At 44.0% G+C, this 25,733-nt stretch overlaps 1 protein-coding gene across 2 annotated transcripts in view; it reads right to left on the minus strand.

The window, feature by feature from the left end:
• The window catches only part of man2a1 (mannosidase, alpha, class 2A, member 1), a 245,702-nt gene extending 222,902 nt beyond the window's left edge, over positions 1-22,800 (minus strand). Inside the window, exon 1 of one of the 2 annotated variants that reach the window (XM_038805125.1) lies at positions 21,399-22,800. In XM_038805125.1, the coding sequence (XP_038661053.1) occupies positions 21,399-21,533 (135 nt within the window). In that variant the 5' untranslated portion in view covers positions 21,534-22,800. The remainder of the gene's footprint in view (positions 1-21,398) is intronic. The other variant, XM_038805126.1, reaches the window with a different exon arrangement.
• Positions 22,801-25,733: the final 2,933 nt, after the last annotated feature.

Consider the following 25,733-nt stretch of genomic DNA (forward strand, 5'->3'; position numbering starts at 1 on the left):
AATTTTTCTGGCCATTTTTCTTAAAGGACAACTGCCAAAAGTTGGTACAAAAGTGACATACTTGCCAGAAGGGTCTAGTCAATGGAAGGATGCAACTGTTATTAGTAGAGCAGGAAGGCCATTGGAAAGTATAAACATTGGTTGAATATACAGCATTCAGGGGAAGGAGTCAAGACAATGGATTGGGAACACAAAGTTCAAAAATGGAGGGCACAGAAACAGTGCCAGTTCAGATAATACATCGGATAGTGAACAGGTCCGCAGTCAAAGGTCGAGAACTATTGAAAGGACATCCCACAGCAGAAGGGAACGATCAAGCAGTAGCAGTACAGAACGAGATATCAGGCGGAAGAGGGAACGTAGTTTATCAAGATCTCAGAACATGAGTAAGACTACGAATACTAATAGGATCTACTAATAGAACATGGACGTGAGATTTTGGTGGCTTCCAATAAATTAGATGAAAAAGTTATCAAAGATGCCAGACAGCAATAACTGCATAGTTGGAGTGAATTTGGGGTATACACGGAAGTACTGGATGGGGACAAAGAGCTCTATCCCACAGATGGATTTGCACGGAAAAGGTTCTTCCGGATGGAACTTATAAGGCAAAGGCCTGGCTTGTGGCAAGGGGATTTGAAGAAAACTTAGAAGATCAGGATTTAAGGGTTGATTCACCTACAGCAGGAAAGGTTATTTTAACAATCTTCTTGGCTCTATTAGCCACAAAGGCATGGGAATGTAAATCTATAGATATAAAAGCTGCCTTTTTGCAGGGGCATCAGCTCCAGAGAGACATTTTTCTCCGTCCTCCTAAAGAGGCAGCTAACACAGAAGAGGTACTCTGGAAGTTGAACAAATGTGTATATGGATTAAATGATGCGTCTGGAGTCTGGTATTTTTCGGTAAGGTCAGTTTTGTTAAAGTTAGGCTGTTGCCAGTTGAAAGCAGATCCGGCAATGTTTTACTGGCACTATAAAGGAAATCTTTCTGGCATCTTCATGATGCATGTCGATGATTTTTTGTGGGGTGGGACTAGTGATTTCAAAGCTATTGTAATCTCTGGTTTGAGGAAAGAATTCAGGGTTGGAAGTCACGCTTCCGGTGCATTTAAATATATTGGACTGGAAATCGGACAGACTAAGTTAAGGGCAACTTTACGTCAGAAATCCTATTTGGAAAGCCATCAGCCCAATAGCAATTAGTCGCGGCCGGGTTTCACAAAATGACGCAATGATTTCAAAGATGGAAGTTTAATTGGGCAACTGAATTGGTTCGGTAGACAGACTAGACCGGAAGTGAGTTTTGATGTCTTGGAGTTGAGCACAAAAATGAATGATCCCAAAGTGGAGGACATAATAAGAGCAAATAAAGCGTTGGTCAAACTAAAAATGCAGGAGTGTGTTTTGAGGTTCCCGGTTTTAGGTGACCTTAGGCAATTGATGTGTCCTATGCAAATTTATGTGATGAGGTTTCAAGCGCAGGAGGTTTTATAATTTTCCTTTTGGGAAACAATAGTAAATGTTGCCCTCTTGTATGGGAAACAAAGAAAATAAGGAGAGTGGTCAAAAGCACTTTGGTTGCTGAGACGTTAAGCCTTGCAGAGGCGGTGGATGTGACCTTTTATATATTTCAGATATTGACATAAATTTTGGGATTAGGGGATTTGGGTAATATACCCGTCGAATGTCACATTGACAATAAATCCCTGTGGGAAAATGTGCACTCCACAAAATGTGTCAATGAAAAAAGGTTAAGGATAGACATCGCAAGTTTGAAGCAGATGTTGGACAGAGGGGAGATGGCAAAAATTAAATGGGTCGATAGTAGCTATCAATTGTCAGACTGTTTTACAAAAAGACAGGCGAGTTCACAGAAACTTTTGGATATTGTTAATGAAGGGCGCCTGTTTTTGTGACTGTTTTTTTTTTCTTCCCAAAATTAAAATGAAGAAAGAGAAGGGGGAAATTGCGTGTGTGTTTTTGAGTTTCTTGCAATTTTGTTTTCACCTAATTATTTGTTTTTCTCCAAGGAAGGGGAGACTTAAGTAATGGGTTAAGAGACATTCCAATTAGTTGTCTCATTTATCTAATAATTAACACTGATATGTAAAGAGGCTTCAGGTGGCCTTTGTGTCAGGTGATGTGAAGATAGAGTTTTGTGCAGAGTCTGTTCAAGTGAAATAAAGGTGTTTGTGAAAAGGAGCAGAACCTTTGACTCTTTATACAACAGCAGCTAAACGTTTAATAAGGTTTGTGAGTCCAGTGTTATGGGCCAGGGTTTAGAGAACCACAAAGTGTATCACGGAGTTCACCTGACCCACAATTTTTAATAGATTGTGGTATGGGGAGCACACAGCCCACTCTACAGGTGTGGTACAGCAGAAATGGAAAAGTATTTTTTAAAGCAAAACAATGTTTATTCTATGAACTCAAGTTCAACTTTTTTAAAACATACAGTGAACATCTTAGAAACCATTCATTCAAATACAACCCCCAAAGAATACAACACTAAGTAATCCTTAACTGTCCTTTTAACATCCATAAGACTTAAACAAAATCTTTAAACAGAAGCACATCAGGTTAAAGTCACTACTGAGAGCAGTTATTAGTTTTAAATGACCAAAGGATCGATTTACAGTTTTTAGATTACAGAGAGGGAGACCGATGACCCCTTCTGGCCATGACTGCAGCTATCCAGCTCTGAAACGAAACTAAGACACACCCTGCAGCAAACAGCCTAAAACGAAAGTAGAAAAGTTGACAGGCAGCCCATCTCCACCCACTCTCTGACATCACTGATAAACACCCATTTCTTAAAGATACATTTCTTAAACACCCATTGATGAAAGGTACTCTCACATGACGACTCCCCCCAGAAAAAAAAACATCAACTTCAAGATGGTTTCATTTTTCACCTTTTCACTATCCTTTAAAAATGCACACAGTAACTATACTTTTTCATTTCAAAAAAACACACGCAAACAGGTCTAATAATATAGTCCATTTTTTTTTGTTCTTCCTCCAACTGAAATCCTTCTTGATTGACAGTCTCTTTGAACAAGAAGGGCTCTGCATGATCTGTCCATTTCTCTACGCCTCGGCATTTCTCTTTAAAGTCAGATACTTTAGTTCAATCTGATCACAGAATCCCTTGCAATTCTCCAACACATGGGCATTGGTTATCACAGCTTTCAGGCAGTCAAATGCCTGTTGAAATTCCACTGTCCATTGAAATTTAACGTTTCTTCAGCAAGTCCATCAGTGGACCTACACGATACAAAACATTTGCACAAACGTTAGATCAAATCCACTCATGCCAAGAAATTGCATTATTTCCCTTCATCTTGAGGGTATTGAAAACTCCTCAATAACTGTTGGATTCACATCCCGTGTGACCATTCGACCCTGTCCAATTATATGGCCAAGGAAAGTAACTTGGGCTTTTCCAAATTCACTTTTGGCAGGTTTATCACCAAACCCGCCTCCTGAAGTTGATCGAATAACTCCATCAGATGTTTTAAATGTCCTTTCCATGTCTGGCTGAAAATTACCAGATCGTCGATATATACCGCACAATTGGGTAATCGTTGCAAAATTAACCGTTGAAATGTAGCTGGGGCGTTTTTCATGCCACATGGCATAACTTTGAATTGGTATATACCATCTGGAGTCACAAAAGCTGAAATCTCCTTCACCCTGCCAGATAAAGGTACCTACCAGTAACCTTTAAGTCAATCCAGTTTGGAAATAAAAGCTGATTGTCCTACTTTCTCAATGCAATCCTCCAAATGTGGGATAGGATAAGAGTCCGTTCTTGTAACTGCATTAACCTTTTCTATAATCCACACCACAACCATTGGGTACCATCTGGTTTAGGTACCATCACTATGGGTGAGCTCAATTGGCTGCAACCCACTTCAATGATGCCATTTTTAAGCATACTCTCAACATCTCTGTTAACCTGTGCCAATTTTAAAGGGTTAAGTCAGTATGGATGTTGTTTGATTGGAACAGCATTTCCCACATCTACATCATGTATAGCCATTTTAGTACTTCCCAATTTATCTCCACAAACTTACCAACAATTTATCCCAATTTTTAAGAACATCCTCATTTTCCAATTTAATTTGAGGTATGTCAAATTCATATTCATCTGTATTTGGTTTGTCACTTTGAGTTAGAATCATTAAAACCTCCTCCTTTTTCTCTCCTTCCCTTTCAAAGTACCTTTTAAGCATATTCACATGACACACTCGATGAGTCTTCCTTCTATCTGGTGTTTTTACCACATAATTCACCTCACTTAATTTCCTTTCAATCTGATAAGGTCCACAAAACCTAGCTTTTAAAGGTTCGCCTACCACTGGTAACAACACTAATACTTTATTTCCAATGGCAAAACTACGAACTTTGGATTTCATGTCCACTACCCGTTTCATCACATTTTGTGCAACTTTTAAATGTTGTCTCGCCCATTCACCTGCTCTATTTAATTGTTCCCTAAAATTTGGCGCGTAATCCAATAATGTAATTTCCGATTTATCACTCACCAATTTTTCCTGAATCAATTTAAGTGGTCCTCTTACCTCATGACCAAAAATTAGTTGAAAAGGACTAAATTTGGTTGACTCATAAGGTGCATCCCTAATTGCAAACAGTATGAATGGAATTCCTTTATGTCAATCCTCTGGATAATCTTGACAATAAGCCCTCAACATTGTCTTTAATGTCTGATGCCACCTTTCTAACGCTCCCTGCTATTCTGGATGGTACACAGTTGATTTAAATTGTTTTATTCCTAAGTTATCCATAACTTCTTTGACTAACCTCGAGTTAAAATTTGATCCTTGATCCAATTGTATTCCTGTGGGTAGTCCATATCTAGTAAAGAATTCATATAACTCCTCCACAATCTTTTTAGCTGTAAATGGCTTTGGAAACCTAGTAGACACATCCATTATCATCAAAAGATATTGATTCACACTTTTTGTTTCAGGAAGCGGTCCTACGCAATCAATTAGGACCCTTGCAATATTGTTCTTCAAATGCTGGAATGGGTATTAAGGGCGCTGGTTTTATTACTGCTTGAGGTTCCCCTATCACTTGACATGTGTGACATGATTGACAAAATTTAACTACATCTTTATGTAGTCCACGCCAATAAAAATGTTTCTGGATTTTAGCTCGAGTTTTCCTTATTCCCAAATGACCTCCCACTGGTACCACATGTGCAACTCGCAACACCTCCTTTCTATACCCTACCGGCAATACTACTTGATGAACTTCTGCCCACTTTTCCTCTGCCTGCATATGTAAAGGTCTCCATTTTCTCATCAAGACATCACTTTTACAGTAATAACACACTGGTATACATGCAGATTCCTCTTCTGTGTATGCTTTCTGATATATCCGGTTTATTTCTACATCTTTCTGTTGTAACTCCGCCAATTTTCCTGAACTAAAAATATCCGCCTCATCCTCCACCTGTTCTTGTTCTTTTTCAACCATCTGATCAAAAATTGTATCTGATAATTGCACTTCAACGTCATCTTCACTCTTTGATTTCTCCTCGTGTTAACCTGTGACTTTGCAACCTTGCAACTGCACAATCTGGAAAAATCCCAGTATATTCATACTTCAACACTTCAGTTGTCTGATTTTCCACTGGCTTATCAACCACAGTAGGCATCACACCCACCTGCGATCCAGCTATATCATTACCCAAGATAAACTGCATTCCTGAACAAGATAGTTTCTCTATTACTCCTCCTACCACTTCTCCACTCTTCACTGGACTTTCCAACCTTACCTTATATAATGGAACACAACGAATGGATAGACAAGTCCCCTGGGCCTGACAGAATATATCCAAGGATTCTATGGGAAGCAAGAGATGAATTGCAGAGCCTTTGGCAATGATCTTTTCGTCCTCGCTGTCAACAGGGGTGGTACCCGGGGATTGGAGAGTGGCGAATGTCGTGCCCCTGTTCAAAAAAGGGAATAGGGATAACCCTGGGAATTACAGGCCAGTTAGTCTTACTTCGGTGGTAGGCAAGGTGATCGAAAGGGTACTGAGGGATAGGATTTCTGAGCATTTGGAAAGACACTGCTTGATTAGGGATAGTCAGCACAAATTTGTAAGGGGTAGGTCTTGCCTCACAAGTCTTACTGACTTCTTTGTGGAGGTGACCAAGCACGTGGATGAAGGTAAAGCAGTGGATGTAGTGTACATGGATTTTAGTACAGTATTAGATAAGGTTCCCCATGGTAGGCTTATGCAGAAAGTAAGGAGGCATGGGATAGTGTAAAATTTGGCCAGTTGGATAATGAACTGGCTAACCAATAGAAGTCAGAGAGTGGTGGTGGATGGCAAATATTCAGCCTGGAGCCTAGTTACCAGTGGCGTACCGCAGGGATCAGTTCTAGGTCCTCTGCTGTTTGTGATTTTCATTAATGACTTGGATGAGGGAGTTGAAGCGTGGGTCAGTAAATTTGCAGACAATATGAAGATTGGTGGTGTTGTGGATAGTGAGGAGGGCTGTTGTTGGCTGCAAAAAGATATAGATAGGATGCAGAGCTGGGCTGAGAAGTGGCAGATGGAGTTTAACCCTGAAAAGTGTGAGGTTGTCCATCATGGCAATGTGGAGGAGCAGAGAGATCTTGGGGTCTATGTTCATAGATCTTTGAAGGTTGCCACTCAAGTGGATAGAGCTGTACAGAAGGCCTGTGGTGTGCTAGCGTTCATTAGCAGAGGGATTGAATTTAAGAGCCGTGAGGTGATGATGCAGCTGTACAAAACCTTGGTAAGGCCACATTTGGAGTACTGTGTGCAGCTCTGGTCGCCTCATTTTAGGAAGGCTGTGGAAGCTTTGGAAAAGGTGCAAAGGAGATTTACCAGGATGTTGCCTGGAATGGAGAGTAGCTCTTACGAGGAAAGGTTGAGGGTGCTAGGCCTTTTCTCATTAGAACGGAGAATGATGAGGGGCAACTTGATAGCGGTTGATAAGATGATCAGGGGAATAGATAGAGTAGACAGTCAGAGACTTTTTTCCCCGGGTGGAACAAACCATTACAAGGGGACATAAATTTAAGGTGAATGCTGGAAGATATAGGGGGGATGTCAGAGGTAGGTTCTTTACCCAGAGAGTAGTGGGAGCATGGAATGCACTGCCTGTGGAAATAGTTGAGTCGGAAACATTAGGGACCTTCAAGCGGCTATTGGATAGGTACATGGATTACGGTAGAATGATGGGGTATAGATTAATTTGTTCTTAATCTAGGACAAAAGTTCGGCACAACATAGTGGGCTGGAGGGCCTGTTCTGTGCTGTATTTTTGTATGTTCTATGCTCCTCTCACCCTGAATTCCATATATTACCACATTTTCTGGCAACATTCTTCCCAAACTACATAGCTCCTCATCTCTTACCATTAAAGGCTAACTAGCTCCCGTATCTCTTAAAATTGTGACTTCTTTACCTACTCCTAATACACGAGTAAACTTTACCCACACAAGTAAATTCTTTAAAGACATCTAGCACCTTTTTATCAATCACCACTTGATCAGGCTGTACAATCTTTAGCACCTCCTTCGCTTCCCTTGGGCTTTCTTTTACCACTTTAATAAACCCCACTGTCTTATCCTGTTTTACAATATCAGCCTTCCCAGTGCTTTTCTTCCACAACCAACACTGACTTTACATGGCCTAGTTTATTACAGTGAAAACATTTGAAACTTTTCATTTCTTTTCCACCCTCCTGGATTTCTTTTTTAATCTGAGGTACACTCTCATTATCTCCTATCAGATCACCTTTACCTTTACCACTTGAGTATTTCTCATGTCCCCAGTTTCTATCCCTCACAGGCTGAAACTGATGTCAGAAACCAAGCTTATTAACTAATTCACAATCATGCCATTTCTGCTGCTAATCTCGCAGTTTTAACCCTCTGCTCTTCCACATGAGTTCTCACTACATCAGTAATTGAATTTATAAACTCCTGCAAAAGTATAATTTCTCTGAGAGCTTCATACGTTTAGTCTATTTTCAAAGCCACCTATTTCCACCTATCAAAATTACTCTTTTTGAGCCTTTCAAACTCGATGTATGTTTGACCAAATTCTTTCCTTAAATTTTTAAACCTTTGTCTGTAGGCTTCAGGCACTAGTTCATATGCACCCAAGATGGATTTTTTCACCTCCTCATACGTCCCAGATATCTCCTCCGGTAGTGATGCAAACACTTCCACTAGCCCTACATATCAGCTTTGTTTGAATCAGTAATACCCACATGTCCTGTGGCCATTTCATTTGTTTAGCTACCTTCTCAAATGAAATGAAAATGGCTTCTCATCAAACCTTGGCAATGCTTGGACATATTTAAATAGATCCCCACCAAGCCTTCGACTATGACGCGCTTTCTCCCTATCCTCATCCAACTGTACATTCCCTTTACGTCTGCTAATTTTAACTGACTGTCATGTTTCAGGGCCATTTTCTGAAGTTCAAACTCTCTCTCTTTACCTTTTTCCCTGATCTGTATCTCGCTTTCTCTTTCTTTTTGTTCTGCTAGGGCTATTCTTTCTTTTCTCCTTTCTTCGCTCTCCTTTTCTTCTTCCTCTCTCTCTTTCATATTCAAGCTGCTTTAATTCTTTCTCATGTTCCATTTCTTTAATTTGTAACTGAATTTTTGCCATTTCCAATGAGTCAAACTGTATCTCAGGCAACTTTAAGTGCTTAGCCAACGCCATAATTACCTCACCTTTTCGCATTTTGTCAGGTAATGTTAACTGCAATATTTTTGCCAAATCTAACAGTCTGCTTTTAGTCTCTGTCCGTAAGGTACTTCGTGTGACTGTCTCCACCCCCAAAAACTTCAGAACCTCTGAAAGAGCCATTGTTCACAACACACCCCTTACTTAAACTAAAATACCACACCTGAAAAGCAACCACAATAGGCTCACCCTTCACTGTCTTTAAGTTTACTAAGCCAATCCAATAGATAGACTTTTTATCCCCCTCAAGCCCCCATTTTTTTATGGGCCAGAGTTTAGAGAACCACAAAGTGTATCATGGAGTTCACCTGACCCACAATTTTTAATAGATTGTGGTATGGGGAGCACATGGTCCACTCTACAGGTGTGGTACAGCAGAAATGGAAACATATTTTTTAAAGCAAAACAATGTTTATTCTATGAACTCAAGTTAATCTTTTTAAAATATACAGTGAACATCTTAGCAACCATTAATTCAAATACAACCCCCAAAGAATACAACACTAAGTAATCCTTAAGCTGTCTTTTTTAACATCCATAAGACTTAAACAAAATCTTTTAACAAAAGCACATCAGGTTAAAGTCACTACTGAGAGCAGTTATTAGTTTTAAATGACCAAAGGATCGATTTACAGTTTTTAGATGACAGCGAGGGAGACTAATACCCCTTCTGGCTGTGACTGCAGCTATCCAGCTCTGAAACAAAACTAAAACACACCCTGCAGCAAACAGCCTAAAAACAAAAGTAAAAAGCTGACAGACAGCCCAGCTCACCCACTCTCTGACATCACTGATAAACACCCATTTCTGAAAGGTACATTTCTTAAACACCCATTAATGAAAGGTACTCTCACATGACACCAGAAGTGCCTGACCTTCCAGGCCTTGAATTTTCTTTAGTATCATCCACTGGAGAAGGACAACAGGGTGGGTGAATGAAGGAAAGCTGCTTAATTGGCTTCTTGGCCGCCTGTCCAGCACCGAATGTCTTGTTTGTTTAATCCCATTTGATGAAGGCGTAGACCGAGTTCGCAAATTTCTGCTTCAAGAATTTGGTGTCTAACTTAAATCTTTAGATTTAAAGAGCCCCTGAAATCCAAACCATAGCCCCCAAAAATCAAAAACTGATCCTCAAGAAAATCTCAAAAAGAGCCTTCAAAAGAAAAATATTTTGATCTTCCTTTCTTTTGATACAAGACTGTGGCACTGGTTGCATAATAAATGAGATTATGCATTCTTTTTCATTCCCTCAGCTTCAAGATGTGATGATATGCATAATGTAAGTTTGTTCATGATGTCACGCATGACCTTCAACCACTCGGTGGCATTGTAAACCTGTCACGTCACCATGTGATCTGGAGTTGAGAGTTGGCTGTGCTGGGAGATTGATGTATTTTCAATAGTTCCATGAGAGTTGTTTATTGTTAGTTAATTTATCTTAGTTATCTTACCACGCAGTTTGCCTATAATAAATGATCTTAAACTACATGTTCTGTGGTTCATCGTTCACTTCGGCCAGTCTACAGATCATGACACAAGATGGTTCATTTTATTAAAAGAAGAATAAAACCCAACAATATTCTTTGTCTTTAAAAACATATACCAATTGGAAGTTGCAGGAGTCTTGCAGGCATGCCTTTTTTCTGTTAGATTGCTCTTGACCAACCATTCCAGGGATGTTCCAGTGAAAGGATTTATATTCTTGACTTCAAATTGGCCTGCAAGCTAATCTATCCATTCCAGAAAAAAAGTGCTCTCAGTCTCATACGCTACAGAACTTTATCTATATATCTACACGAACTGTGCAAGGAAATTGAAGATAGGGTGCTGATTAAACAACACTGCAGAATCGTTCAGTCAATACATCAGTCATAGACATCCAATGACAACCATGTACTGAGCGGACGCAGGAAATGTGGCTCTCCTCCTGGACATTGGAATTTGGTACTTCTTAGCCTAAAAATAAGCTACTAATGTTTTGAAAAAAACCTCCCATACTCCTTCAAGATCACCCCAGCTACCGAAAAATGCCCGCAAACAATTCCAAAGGCCACAAAGACAGCAGGATCAGTAAGAGCCTGGAAAGAAAGGACGGGGCGACAATGAGCACGCAGAGTGGGACGACGTTGGCTGTACACAAACAGGCTGAATCGCCGAAGGACATGCTGGACTACCCCTGGTAAGCGAGTGGATGGACCTCCTAACACAGAAGCTTCTAAAGCACAGAGACACCATCAAGCTAGAGATGGTGGCAACGGGGAAGGCGGCAGTCGTAGATGCCCTGGCCCCCTACAAGAGGCGCTAAAAAAGATGGAGCAATGGCTGGAGTCGGAGGAGGCAAACGTCAGGGAGCTGGAGAAGGCAGAAACTGAATCGCTTCATTGGAGACGGAGGCGGCAAGGTTGGTGGCGACCCAGGGGACGCTGACGATCCCTCTCAGAGCGGCGAAGGGGTGGAGAGGTATCCAAAGGGGTGACAGACAACATAGACTCTATTGAATAAATTGAATGTAGGGAAAAGTGAGGTGTTTCCAATGAATGCTGTGGGGGGGGGGGGGGGGGGGGAGAACCTAGGGGCTCTGCCATTTAAGGTGATGAGGGAGCGGTTTCGGTATCTGGGGATCCAGGTAACGCATGAGTGGGCCACAATGCATAGGTGGAACCTGACAGTGTTAGTGGAGGAGATAAAGGGATATTAAAAAGTGAGGTATGCCGCACCCGACATTAGCAGGGAGGGTGCAGGTGGTGAAGATGAACATGCTGTCAAGATTTCTGTTTACGTTTCACTCCCTCCCGAATTATTTCCCCCCAAGGGCATTTTCCAGAAGGTGAATGCACTAGTTTCAGAATTTGTGTGGGAAGGTGAAGAGTGCTTTGTTGCATAGGCAAAATGGAGGGTTGGGGCTCCTGGATTTGTTGCATTACTATTGGGCAGTGAATGTCGAGAAGGTGAGCGGGGGCAGGGCTGGCAGGGTCAGGTTGGAGGAGTCTTGTAAGGGTACAAGCTTGAGGGCTCTAGTGATGACGTCGTTGATGCTCGTTCCGAGGAAGTATACAGGGAGTCTGGTGATGGAGTCGTCTATAAAAATGTGGAACCAGCTGAGAAGACACATTAAACTGGGTCACATGGCGGTGTTGACACCATTGTTTGGGAATCATAGGTTGAAGGTGGGGGGGGGATGGAATGTGTGGGCGGTGGAGGAAGGAGGGGTTGGGGCGGGCCAGGGACATGTTCTCGGAAGGGAGGTTCGCTGAGCAAGAGGAGCTGTGAGAGAGGTTTGAGCTACCACGGGGGAGTGTGTTCATGTACTGGCAGGTGGGGGACTTTGCACACAAGAAACTGCCTTCATTCCCTCAGGCACCGGAGTATACGCTTCTGGAGAAATTGCTGCTCCCGGATGAGGTGGGGGATGGTAGGGTTGGGGAACGGCAGGATTGGAGAGATATATATGGGTGGTTGGGAGAGCAGGGCAAGACAGGAGAGAGAAGGATCAAGCGGAAGTGAGGAGAGAGATATGATGGGGACTTTGGTGTGAAGTAATGCGGCGAGTGAACTCAATCTCCTCCTTCACAAGAATGAGTTTGATATTTAAGGTGCTGCACCGGGTCCACATGACTCGGCTCGGATGAGTGGATGAGAAGTGTTTGAGGGGGCCGACAAATCACGCTCATATGTTCTGGGAGTGTGAGGAGTTCGAGAACTTTTGGGAGACAGTGTTTGGGATCCTATCAATGATTGTAGGGGTTGAAATGAAGCCAGACCCTATGGTGGTGATCTTTGAGGTGTTGGGGCGGAAGGGGGCCGCTGTCGTGGCCTTCAACCTCTCTGATTGTTCAGCTAAGGATACTTTTGAATTGGGGGTCAGCTATGCCACCGGGGATCGCGGGGGATCTGTACAAATTTTTCAGGGCGGAGAAAATTGAATTTGCCTTAAGGGAGGTCAGAGGAGTGCTTTGAGGTATAGTGGAGGCTGCTCCTGGCTATATTTCAGGAGCTGTTTGTTACGAGGGTGGGGGAGGGGGATTAGAAGGGGAAAAATGTACAGACTGTATAGTTTGATTGGACGTTAAGCTTGTGGTATTTTTTTGAATATGTTTGGAATAAAATAGGTTTGGAATAAACTAAAACCCCTTTGTTTAAAAAATGCACATGTTTTACCCTGGATTTAATTAAGATCATACATGCAACAATTATCACAAAGGGCATCCTCATGAAAATTTACCACTGAAAATAGAACCAGCTAAAAAAATGCAACCTTGACAGCAGCCTAAAAATCTAGTAAGAGGCCTCGGACGCAGAAATAAATCGATATATCTGGGGATACTTTTTTTTAAATTTAGATTACCCAATTATTTGTTCCAATTAAGGGGCAATTTAGCATGGCCAATCCACCTACTCTGCACATTTTTGGGTTGTGGGGGCGAAACCCACGCAGACACGGGGAGAATGTGCAAACTCCACACGGACAGTGACCCAGAACCGGGATCAAACCTGGGACCTCAGCGCCATGAGGCGGTTGTGCTAACCACTAGGCCACCGTGCTACCCTATCTGGGGATACTTTAATAAAAAATTAGAATGTGGAATAGTCCATTGATGGAAAATACTCTGCGTGGTCCCGCACTTCCAATCAGGAGTCCATGCAGGAGTCGCCTGTAGTGGCCGCCCCGTGCGACATGGCAGACTCGGACCGCAGAGCAGCACCAAAAATGTAGCCCCCCCCCCCCCCCCCCCCCCCCGAGATTGAGCGCGCAGGTCTGTGACGCCTGATCGCTCCACGGCCGTCCATGAGGCTCTTCTCCCCCCCCCCCCCCCCCCCCCCCCCCCCCCCGGTGAACAATCCACTGTCCCCCACCAGGGCGGATGCGGACCGAGTCAACAGCCGCATCCCGACGCTGATAGGTGGTTAGAGCCACGCTGTCGGGAACTCAAGCCAGTTGCGCACAGAGAATCACGGGGGTGGGGGGGTGGGGGCCCTCAGTCAATGGTCCCCTACCCATGCCACATAGTTTGCCTGCGATTCTACGGAGACCGGAGAATCACGGGAGCGGTGCCGGTCCGAATTTCCGTGTTGAAGACAATTCTCCACCCCCGCGCCGAACGTGATTTTGGTGCGGAGGCTCTGAGAATCCAGCCTCCTATGTTTGAGGAGCTGGGCATAGAAGAGAGAGCGAGAGCAAGAGAGAGCATGGGAGAGTGGGAGAGCAGTTACAGTGCAGAAGTTTTGAAAATGGATCGAGAGAGGTCATGACAGTTACAGAGAAGCAGGCTTTGGAAAAGGATAATAAACAAATGTCTCTAACAAAAGGAAAATTGCTTTGTAAATCCAAATATTGCCTTGGCCTGTATGTAAGCAGCACGGTTATGGGTTGTTTAATAGGAACTTGTGTGTTAAGGTGAAGAAACGGTATGTAATCAGTTAGTGTAGTAAAAGTTTAAATATAGTTTTCTTTTCTTTAAATAAAAAGTTTGTTTATAAAATAACCAAGCCCTATATGCACCTTTAATATGAAAATGACTAGAGCGAGGGTAGGTCCGATTAAGGACAGTAGCGGGAGATTGTGTATTGAGTCTGAAGAGATAGGAGAGGTCTTGAACAAGTATTTTTCTTCAGTATTTACAAACGAGAGGGGCCATATTGTTGGAGAGGACAGCGTGAAGCAGACTGATAAGCTTGAGGAGATACTTGTCAGGAAGGAAGATGCGTTGCGCGTTTTGAAAAACTTGAGGATAGACAAGTCCCCCGGGCCTGATGGGATATATCCAAGGATTCTATGGGAAGCAAGAAATGAAATTGCAGAGCCGTTGGCAATGATCTTTTCGTCCTCGCTGTCAACAGGGGTGGTACCAGAGGATTGGAGAGTGGCGAATGTCGTGCCCCTGTTCAAAAAAGGGAATAGGGATAACCCTGGGAATTACAGGCCAGTTAGTCTTACTTCGGTGGTAGGCAAAGTAATGGAAAGGGTACTGAGGGATAGGATTTCTGAGCATCTGGAAAGGCATTGCTTGATTAGGGATAGTCAGCACGGATTTGTGAGGGGTAGGTCTTGCCTTACAAGTCTTATTGAATTCTTTGAGGAGGTGACCAAGCATGTGGATGAAGGTAAAGCAGTGGATGTAGTGTACATGGATTTTAGTAAGGCATTTGATAAGGTTCTCCATGGTAGGCTTATGCAGAAAGTAAGGAGGCATGGGATAGTGGGAAATTTGGCCAGTTGGATAACAAACTGGCTAACCGATAGAAGACAGAGAGTTGTGGTGGATGGCAAATATTCAGCCTGGAGCCCAGTTATCAGTGGCGTACCGCAGGGATCAGTTCTGGGTCCTCTGCTGTTTGTGATTTTCATTAACGACTTGGATGAGGGAGTTGAAGGGTGGGTCAGTAAATTTGCAGATGATACGAAGATTGGTGGAGTTGTGGATAGTGAGGAGGGCTGTTGTCGGCTTCAAAGAGACATAGATAGAATGCAGAGCTGGGCTGAGAAGTGGCAGATGGAGTTTAACCCTGACAAGTGTGAGGTTGTCCATTTTGGAAGGACAAATCTGAATACGGAATACAGGGTTAACGGTAGGGTTCTTGGCAATGTGGAGGAGCAGAGAGATCTTGGGGTCTATGTTCATAGTTCTTTGAAAGTTGCCACTCAAGTGGATAGAGCTGTGAAGAAGGCCTATGGTGTGCTAGCGTCCATTAGCAGAGGGATTGAATTTAAGAGCCGTGAGGTGATGATGCAGCTGTACAAAACCTTGGTCAGGCCACATTTGGAGTACTGTGTGCAGTTCTGGTCACCTCATTTTAGGAAGGATGTGGAAGCTTTGGAAAAGGTGCAAAGGAGATTTACCAGGATGTTGCCTGGAATGGAGAGTAGGTCATACGAGGAAAGGTTGAGGGTGCTAGGCCTTTTCTCATTAGAACGGAGAAGGATGAGGGGCGACTTGATAGAGGTTTATAAGATGATCAGGGGAATAGATAGAGTAGACAGTCAGAGACTTTTTCCCCGGGTGGAACACACCATTACAAGGGGACATAAATTTAAGATAAATGGTGGAAGATATAGAGGGGATGTCAGAGGTAGGTTCTTTACCCAGAGAGTAGTGGGGGCATGGAATGCACTGCCTGTGGTAGCACTTGAGTCAGAAAATTTATGGACCTTCAAGCGGCTATTGGATAGGTACTTGGATTAGGGTAGAATAAGGGAGTGTAGGTTAACTTCTTAAGGGCAGCACGGTAGCATTGTGGATAGCACAATTGCTTCACAGCTCCAGGGTCCCAAGTTCGATTTCGACTTAGGTCACTGTCTGTGTGGAGTCTGCACATCCTCCCCGTGACTGCGTGGGTTTCCTCCGGGTACTCCGGTTTCCTCCCACAGTCCAAAGATGTGCAGGTTGGGTGGATTGGCCATGAAAAATTGTCCAAAATTCTATGATTAACCTAGGACAAAAGTTCGGCGCAACATCGTGGGCCGAAGGGCCTGTTCTGTGCTGTATTTTTCTATATATCTATATATCATGCCTGGAAGGAATTGATCTTTCTGCACCATCTTAAACTTAAAAAACATTACACGTCTGGTTCAGTATCTTAGCCAATTATTGAGGGCTGACTAGGTGTCCGTACACTACTAATGTACTATAAAAGGGCTGACCCTGCCTGCCTGTCACTGTTCTGATGAAAGATATACAACAAAAACATTTACTGGGCTGTATTCTGTTGAAGCAGAGCATTTAATGGCATGTGGCATTATTTAAACTTGCGCTGATCGTATATTTTTGCTTACTAAGTTGCTAAAAGTGTTAGCTGATAGCAGTGCAGTGAAAGAAACAGGATTCTTGGAACCTGCGTGACCAGGACAACCAACTATGTATCTCCTTAACCAATCAGATTGAACAATTTGTAAATAAACAAACAGAGGAAGCACTGATAAGGAAGTGAAAATTGGAGTGGCTAAATACAATGTCAAATCAGGTACAGGAAGAGAAATAAAGCGATATTGAGAGATAGAGAGAAGAAAGTTTTTTTTTAAGTTACATTTTTTAAATCTCAATAACCTTAAGAAATTAAGTTCTATATTTCAAAAAGATAATGGCGAGCCTGATGCCAATATGCCATTTTTGCAAAGCAGAAGGTGGAGTGCCACTACTCAGTCAGCAACATTTGGAGACCACGGATGCGGTATAGTAAGTCAATCTTTGAAGCCCCCAAAAATTCTTCCAAAAATGGGGATCAACAGAGTCCACAGCTGTGCGGAGTAGATAGGGAGAAACTGTTCCCCCTCTTAAAAGGGTAAAGAAAACAAGAGAGCACAGATTTATGGTGATTTTCAAAAGAAGCAAGTGTTGTGAGACAAAACATTTTTCACAACAGGCTGAATTTTATGGCCCCATCAAAGGAGGGAGTGGAGGTGGAAAACGTGGCAAGCCATTCAAAAGTCCATCGACTTCAGCGGGAGTGTGAAATTCCACTCAACGGGTGGTTTAGGTCTGGAATACACTGCCTGGATGTGTGGTGGAGGCAGGTTCAAATGAGGCATTAAAGGGGGCATTAAATGATTACTTGAATACAATCAATATGCAGAGGTACAGGGAAAAGGCAGAGGAATGACACTAAGCCATCATGCTCATTTTGGTGCAGATACAATAGGCCAAATGGCCGCCTTCTGCACTGTAACAAAAGAAACAGTGGGTGGTTTGAGTGGTCACAATTTTGAAATATGAGAAAAAAAAACGAACGTTGGTTATTCATGTTAAATTAATGTGGCATGATTCATTGAATAAATTTAACTGCAAACTTTTTAAAAATTAATTTACGGGATGGGGGCGCTACTGGCTAGGCCAGCATTTATTGCCCATCCCGAGTTGTCCAGCAGAAGGCAGTGGTCAATTGCCTTCTTGAACCACTGCAGTCCTTAAGGTGTAAGTACACCCACTGTGCTGTTAGGGAAGGAGTTCCAGAATGTTGCCCCAGCGACAGTGAAGGAACGCAATATATTTCCAACTCAGGGTGTTGAGTGACTTGGAGGGGAACCTCTAGGTGGTGGGGTTCCCAGTTACCTGCTGTCCTTCTGGATGGTAGTGGATTTGAAAGGTGCTGTCTAAGGAACCTTGGTGAGTTAGTGCAGTGCATCTTGTAGATAGTACATACATCTGCCACTGTTCGTCAGTGGTGGAGGGTTTAAATGTTTGTGGAAGGAGAAGCAATCAAGTGGGCTTTGTCCTGGATGGTGACGAGCTCCGAGTGTTGTTGGAGCTGCACTCATCTAGGCAAGTGGAGAGTATTCAATTACACTCCTGACTTGTGTCTTATAGATGGTGGACAGGCTTTTGCCGGGGGTGGGGGGTGGAGAGAGAAAGAGTTCAGGGGGTGAGTTATTCTGTGTAGGATTCCTAGCCTTTGACCTGCCCTGGTAGCCACAGTATTAATAAGGCTAGTCCAATTCAGTTTCTGATCAATGGTAAACCCCAGGATATTAATTGTGGGGGTTCAGCGATGCCAATGAATGTCAAGGGATGGTGGTTTGATCCGCCCTTGTACATGGTTATTGCCTGTCACTTGTGGCGCAAATGTAATTTAAGACCCATCAAATTCATTCATTCGGCAACTGAGACACGTAGAGTTCATCAAATTTATTCTGAGTCTCTTTGGCTATTAGATAGCATTATTGTAAGGATCCCACTCTGGATCAAATTTGGTGATTTCAGGATCATTCCTCATCACAAATCACCTTCCTCTCCATCCTCTAAATTGCATATTCCATTTTCTTTTTAAAAACAAATCTGATGACAACTTAACAGCCCATAGTTTGGCAATCATCCATACAAAACATCAAGTGGGGTAGTGCACTTATTTCCACTCTTTGTAAAGGTTATTGTCTCAGCCAATCATCCATTTGGTGCAAACAGGATCCTGGAATGGCTTGTTGAGGCCTCAGCAAGTTATATCAGGGGTCAGGCCTAACATCCAATGTGGATGTTCTTTATTCACAGGAACTTCTAGATCTCATTAATTATATAGTATCTGTACACACCGGAGCAGCGCTGCAAAAACAAGCGTTTGAAACAAATATGTTGGATTTTAACCTGGTGTTGTAAGACTTCAGGTTGTACACAGTAAGACTTACTGTGTACACACCCCACAGTAACAAGCTGCATTTTCTACATAGGCTACTGCCTATTCCATATATTATCAAACCATAACTTCACTCCATCCTCATCCATCCAACAGTTGTCATGGACATGAACAAACAGATCCTAAAAGTCCCTCTGTGCATTAAGGTTTCTCCATCAGTATTCTGAATGCTATTGGCCATTCTACTCAGGCACGAGGCTGTGCACCTGGAAGACTACCATACAGTTGAACATCTATAGACATCGGGCAGCACGGTAGCACAAGTGGATAGCACTGTGGCTTCACAGCTCCAGGGTCCCAGGTTTGATTCCCCGCTGGGTTACTGTCTGTGCGGAGTCTGCACGTTCTCCCTGTGTCTGCATGGGTTTCCTCCGGTTTCCTCTCACAGTCCAAAGACGTGCAGGTTAGGTGGATTGGCCATGATAAATTGCCCTTAGTAACCAAAAATGTTTAGGAGGGGTTATTGGGTTACAGGGATAGGGTGGAAGTGAGGGTTTAAGTGGGTCGGTGCAGACTCAATGGGCTGAATGGCCTCCTTCTGCACTGTATGTTCTATGTTAAACAACAATAATTTCCTCCAATGGCTGAATGGATAAATTATTTGCATAATGGATAAAGTACCGAATAATATAGACCAGAATGTTCCAAGTTTTGCCCTTATTTTGGTGCTAAATTAGTTACCTTAATCCAGACAGAAGTTGAGGCATGACAATTGGCCTTTGAAACTTTGGGGTAGGAAAGAAGAAATTAAGCCAGCCAACGACGCTATTCCTAATTGTATCAAATGCCCATCTGGTAAATGAGCGGACAAAGGGACCTGATCAGGTTTAGTGGCCAGATATCCTGTTGATACACAGGATTGGATTTTCATCTTCAAGGGGGATAATTGTCGTGAGGAAATTTTATGACTTGGCAGACCTATCTTGATAGAAATGGCCCCATCAGAACCGATTTTTGCTCAGGTCTGGGTTATAGTGGGGCAGGAGAGGCATGGGGCAGGAGACAGCAGGTCGGGGCGAGCTAGTGTGGGATGAAGTTGGGTATACTGCCCTGGAAGCGGATCAGAGGCAATCATATCAGCTGCTGAGTACTGTTTAAAGTCCTGCTTCGGTGGAACTTTGTCCCAGTTGTTTGTTTATATTTTAGGCCCTCTATCCCTCACACACTGCTCATGCCAACTCATAATCCTACCTACCCCCAATGGTCCCTCATACACTCCATGCCAACTCTAGGCATTTCTATGCACATTCACCCAATATTGACTCTATACAGAACTAATGAATCTTTTGATAAAAATGGCACTGCATAATGAGAGTTGGCTGAGAACCTAGACTCCCACAAAAGGGTCAACTTTGTTGACACAGGTGTAAGGAAATTAAATATTTGCCTGATTGGCAGCTATATGGTGTTATAATAAGTCCCCATATAGATATATTATCCTTTGTGCCAGTCATGGTTCAGTTGACACACTATCACTTCGAGTCAGAAGGTTTTAGGTTCAAACACCACTCCAGAGATCTGAACAGAAAAATCTAGGCTGACACTCCATGCAATACGGAAGGAGCAGTGTATCATAGAATCATAGAATTTACAGTACAGAAGGAGGCCATTCAGCCCATCGAGTCTGCACCGGCTCTTGGAAAGAGCCCCTACCCAAGGTCTTCACTTCCACCCTATCCCCATAACCCAGTAACCCCACCCAACGCTAAGGGCAATTTATCATGGCCAATCCACCTAACCTGCACATCTTTGGACTGTGGGAGGAAACCGGAGCACCCGGAGGAAACCCACGCACACACAGGGAGGATGTGCAGACTCCGCACAGACAGTGACAGCCGGAATCGAACCTGGGACCCTGGAGCTGTGAAGCAATTGTGCTATCCACAATGCTACCGTGCTGCCCAAATGGCAGAGGTACAATCTTTCAAATGAGACATTAAACCAAGGCTCCATCTGCCCCTCAAGTGGACATAAAATATCCCACAATTTCAAAGAACAGCAGGCAACTTATTCTCAATAACCTGGCCAAAATGTATCCCTCAATCCACATGGCACAAACAGATTATGTGGTCAATACCATATGGCTGTTTGTGGGATCTTCCAGTGTACAAATTGGCCATATTTTCTGCATTACAACAGTGACTACACTTCAAAACATTTAATTGGCTGCAAAGCACTTTAAGGCATATCCTTGAGTTGTGAAAGGTCTTATATAAATGCAAGTTTTGAAGTATATTTTTGACTTCCATCTACCTGTAAAAACAAAGTGAAGGGAACTTTCGAAGCAAGGATAAACTTTCCATCACCTTATTCCACAAAATATCTTTGAAGAGAGACACATAAAGAAAGAAAAAAATAGAATGAGAGCCATCAGCAGATAGTTATAGAAAAGAGACTTTAATTTCTACCCGTGAGCAATGCTACGGAAGATCAGTTGTCAATGTAGTCCTTGAGCACAACAATCCCATTCGGTAAAGAACATGCGAGTTATTTAACAGCACTTACATTTGGAAATATCCCTCCTTTCTTCACGTTCTTTGGATGATCGAACTGAACATGGTCGAGCATTAAGTACAAGGAAAAGATCACCACGCAGAATACGGCACTTCCAAATACAGTGAATTGCCTGCTCAGTTTCATTTTAATGTCTTTTTACACATTTAAAGACACAAGAACATGGACGGCATCTGTATAGTCGGGCTATTTTAATATTTGCGAATGGTGGTATAAAAAGTTCCTGCCGAAAGGGTACGCAGAATGAATTGCCTCATTAGACTAACCAGCAAACACAGGAAGCAAACGTTTTCCTGTCACATGCACCGAGTAGCAGAACCGTATAGAAATCCCAATCGGTTTTCAAACACGCCTCCCCATAAAGCTCCACTGCCAAAAACAGCTTCACCGTATCGTAAGATAGCCGCCGTCTCTCTCTCAACACACTAATCCTAGTAAAATGTAATATCTTCGGAAGGGGGGAAAAATCGAGTCCAGGTAGTGGAGCTGAGCAGGTTAGGTGGAGACAGATGTTTGAAACAGAGTTGCGAAAAACAGCAGCTCCACCAGGTGCACGACAACCTGTATTTCCACTTCTTGGCGTTTCTAAAGCAAACGGTGTACGCCCAGAATAACTGGTTTCACATGTCCTTTTTCACCACCCCTTATGTAATTCTATAACACGTTCAGAATTCAAAATCGGCCACGCGTTAAAAATGAACAACAAACTCGTTTTGCAAGTCGCGGTCCTCGATGAATCGAAAGAGCCGATGGCGATAAATTACTGACTACGTTGTCACCCTATCACAAATTGCTCAATCTCGCCGACCTTTGCTCTGCAAATATTTTTCGTTTCTGCGCCCTTTTGCCCCAGTCTCCCGAGCGTTAATCGAATCGTTTTGGCAAATCACTCTGCTGAATGTGCAGCGTCTGGTCGTTAAATTCCTTCGGAGGCTGATGCCAAAACTGTTACCCCCAGCCCCTGAAATTCACTCGGCAAACGATAACCATCCGTAAACTTCACCTTCTTGTCAGACGAATGTCGTTTTTCAAACCTAAGCAGAACCATTCCACTTCCTCCTCGCCGAGGATGTAATGTTTATTTTTAAGGGTACAGTATATTCTTCTAAATGAAAATATTTGGGTGCATTTTTATAGAGTGTGTTCCTTTGTCAGTAAACGTATGTTGGAGAAAAACATTAGAGATTAGCCAATTCTGAGGCACGAAAACGTCAAAGCCCACAGCTTCCTCCACTCGGAATCAAAAGCTTCATGATCCCCTTTCCCTCCAGCCCATACCAAGTGCTCGTCCAAACACCGCCCAGCTGCGGAACAGGCCCCTTTAGCGTACGTTTACAACATCGGTTCGCGTCTTTTATTCACAGATCTTTGTAATGTCCGTGTTGTAAATGTACCCAGTCCCTCCCTCTCCCCACCCCCCACGCTTTTTTTTGTCAGTTGCTGTTGTCGGATCGAGGCACAATCGAAACTCCGCCTCGCGCGCGCGAACGCTCAGTCACGTGGGCTGAAGTGAATGTGCGCATGCGGCAGTTTTCAGCTGTAGCTGTGAGTATTGCAGTGCAGCTGCAAAGGAATGGACTGGCGCACAACCGCAAGTTCGTCTTTCCATCTCCGGCAAAATAAATAGCAGGAGGAACATTACAGTCAATTTAGGGGGAGCGGAAGCACATCTGTGTCGGAGGTATACGGCAAGGCCAGCATTTATTGCCCATCCCCAATTGCACTGTGTAACTTACTCGACCATTTCAGAGGACAGTTAAGAGTGGATCTGGAGGTCAGACCAGGTGTGGATGGCAGATTTCTTTAGCTGAGAGACATTAGTAAACCAGATGTATTTTTACAACAAACAGTGCTAGTTTCATGGTTACCACAACCGAGACCAGCCATGGCATTTCCACAACAGCACCATCTTTCCCCAAATATGATTGTATAAATATAAATGTAATTATATGGCACATTTAAAATGACTCAATGCTCTTCATATGAGTGTTAATGTCAAAATTTGATACCAAGTCAAACACTGGTGATTAAAATGAAAGCAAAATAATGCAGATGCATGGGTCTGAAATAAAAACAAATGTTGGAAAAACTAGGGTTTGGCAGTATTTGTGGAGAGAGAAACACAGTTAACTGGTGGACTTCCAAAGAAGAATCTTATTGGACTTGAAATGGGAATTCTGTTTCTCTCTCCAGAGTTGATTAAAAGCTGAATCAAAGGTGATTTTTCCGGGCCTGTTCACAGTAGGCGCAAATCCCACAATGGCCAGAAACTAAGGTAGTGGACAGAGGAATGTCTATGGATGTTGTTTATACGGGCTTCCAGAAGGCATTTGATATGTCCCACATAAGAGATTGTTAACTAAGGCCCCACAAGGCTACGTACTTAGCCTCCTACTATACTAACTGAACACAACGAGTCAAAATACAGGAGGGAGATGGAGAACCAAGTGGACTGGAGCAGCTGTGGTGAATGTAACTCTGTAATTCACACTATTGTATATACATGAGACCATGCATTTGTAAGCGCAGTTGCACTGCCCGACCACTAGGGGGAGTAGCGTTGGAAATGCTTAGGAGTTTGTACAGGGCTCCACCCTTGGCTCCGCCCACGACCCCTCCCCCTGGACTGCTGTATAAATACCAATGCTCAGAGCCAGTCGTTCAGTTCATCGAGAGTTCAACGCGGAACAGGCTGGCTCTGTTGTAAGTAGATTAAAATTACTGTTCATATCTTAAAGCACGTGTCTAGTGAATTGATGGTTCCATCAATTTAATCTACTTAAGAAACAGTCAGGATCAATCATGGAATCAGCCCTCAAGCCTGAGCGACTGGAACTCGACCCACAGGATGCAGAGGCAAAATAATTTTTTTCTCATTAGTCTGCGGTGTTTTAAAGCCTACCTGGCAGAAGCAAGCACAGCCGAAACAACAGAGGAGCAGAAACTGAGCCTACTGCACGCGAGGGTGAGCCACAGAATCTCTACTCAACTAAACTGCGCCGGTTCGTATACTGAAGCCCTAGCGCTACTCGACAAAATGTATGTAAGGCCTGTAAATGAGGTCTACACGCGACACGTGTTTACTACTCGCCGCCAGCGGCCTACGGAATCGCTTGCAGAATTCCTGAGAGAGCTTAAACTTTAGTGACTGTAATTACCAGGCGGTTACCGCGGCAGAACATAGAGAACTTGCTGTACGTGGTGCCTTTGTTGCGGGCCTTAGGTCAAATTACGTGCGCCAACGACTGCTGGAAAAGGGGGCCCTAAACCTTGAAGCGACTGTTGAACTTGCTGCGACTATGGAGGTTTCCTTCCGCAGCCTCACCTCGTTCCCCGCGACCCCGTCATGGGCCCCCGACCAGCGACTCCCCCTGGCCTGCGCCACGCGGCCGCCCAGCCACAATGCTGCCCCAGCCTGCCACTTTTGCGGCCAGAATCAGCACTCGCGGCAGCACTGCAACGCGACCTGCAGCAGCTGCGGGCGAAAAGGACACTATGCCAGAGTGTGTTTGGCGAAGAAAGCCCCAGCCTCTAACCCTCCCACGGCTCAAAGCACTCGTTCCCTGAATTCACAGGCCCGCAGGCCCCGAAATGCTGCAGCCTGTATGCCGACTCCGCCCCCACCCAACATGTGCGACTCATGGGCGCGGCCATCTTGGCAATCCTCCTCCATGCGGCAGGCCATGTGTGACTCATGGGGGCAGCCATCTTGGCAATCCTCCTCCATGCGGCCGGCCATGTGCGACTCATGGGGGCAGCCATCTTGGGAACCATACCCTTCAAACTCTGAAACTCACCTCGACGACTACGAACTCAGAGGGCAGTCATCATGGGGCCACTCCAGCACAGCTGATCGAGCCGCCGACGACCCGCAACTCAGCGCAGTCACTCTGGACTAATCACGCCCAAAGCATCTGCGGAACTCGATGGCGACGGTCCAAATTAACGGGTACAGTACGCCGTGCCTTTTTGACTCCGGGAGCACTGAGAGCTTCATACACCCAGATCTGGTAAGACGCTGTCACTCCCCGTTTTCCCCGCGTGGCAAACTATCTCCCTCGCTTTGGGCTCCCACCCTGTCCAGATCCAAGGGCGCACCGCCGCGACGCTCACAATCCAAGGCGCTAGCTATGCCAAATTCCAGTTCTATGTCCTGCCCGAACTCTGCGCCCCACTCTTATTAGGCCTTGATTTCCAGTGTAATCTCAAGAGTCTCACCCTCAGTTTCGGCGGACCCCTACCCCCATTCACTAACTGCAGCCTAGCCACGTTGCGAATCTCCACCCCTCCTCTCTTTGCCAACTTTACCCCGGACTGTAAACCCAT

The sequence above is a fragment of the Scyliorhinus canicula genome, chromosome 8, assembly GCF_902713615.1.
Source record: "Scyliorhinus canicula chromosome 8, sScyCan1.1, whole genome shotgun sequence".
NCBI classification, from domain to species: Eukaryota; Metazoa; Chordata; class Chondrichthyes; order Carcharhiniformes; family Scyliorhinidae; genus Scyliorhinus; species Scyliorhinus canicula.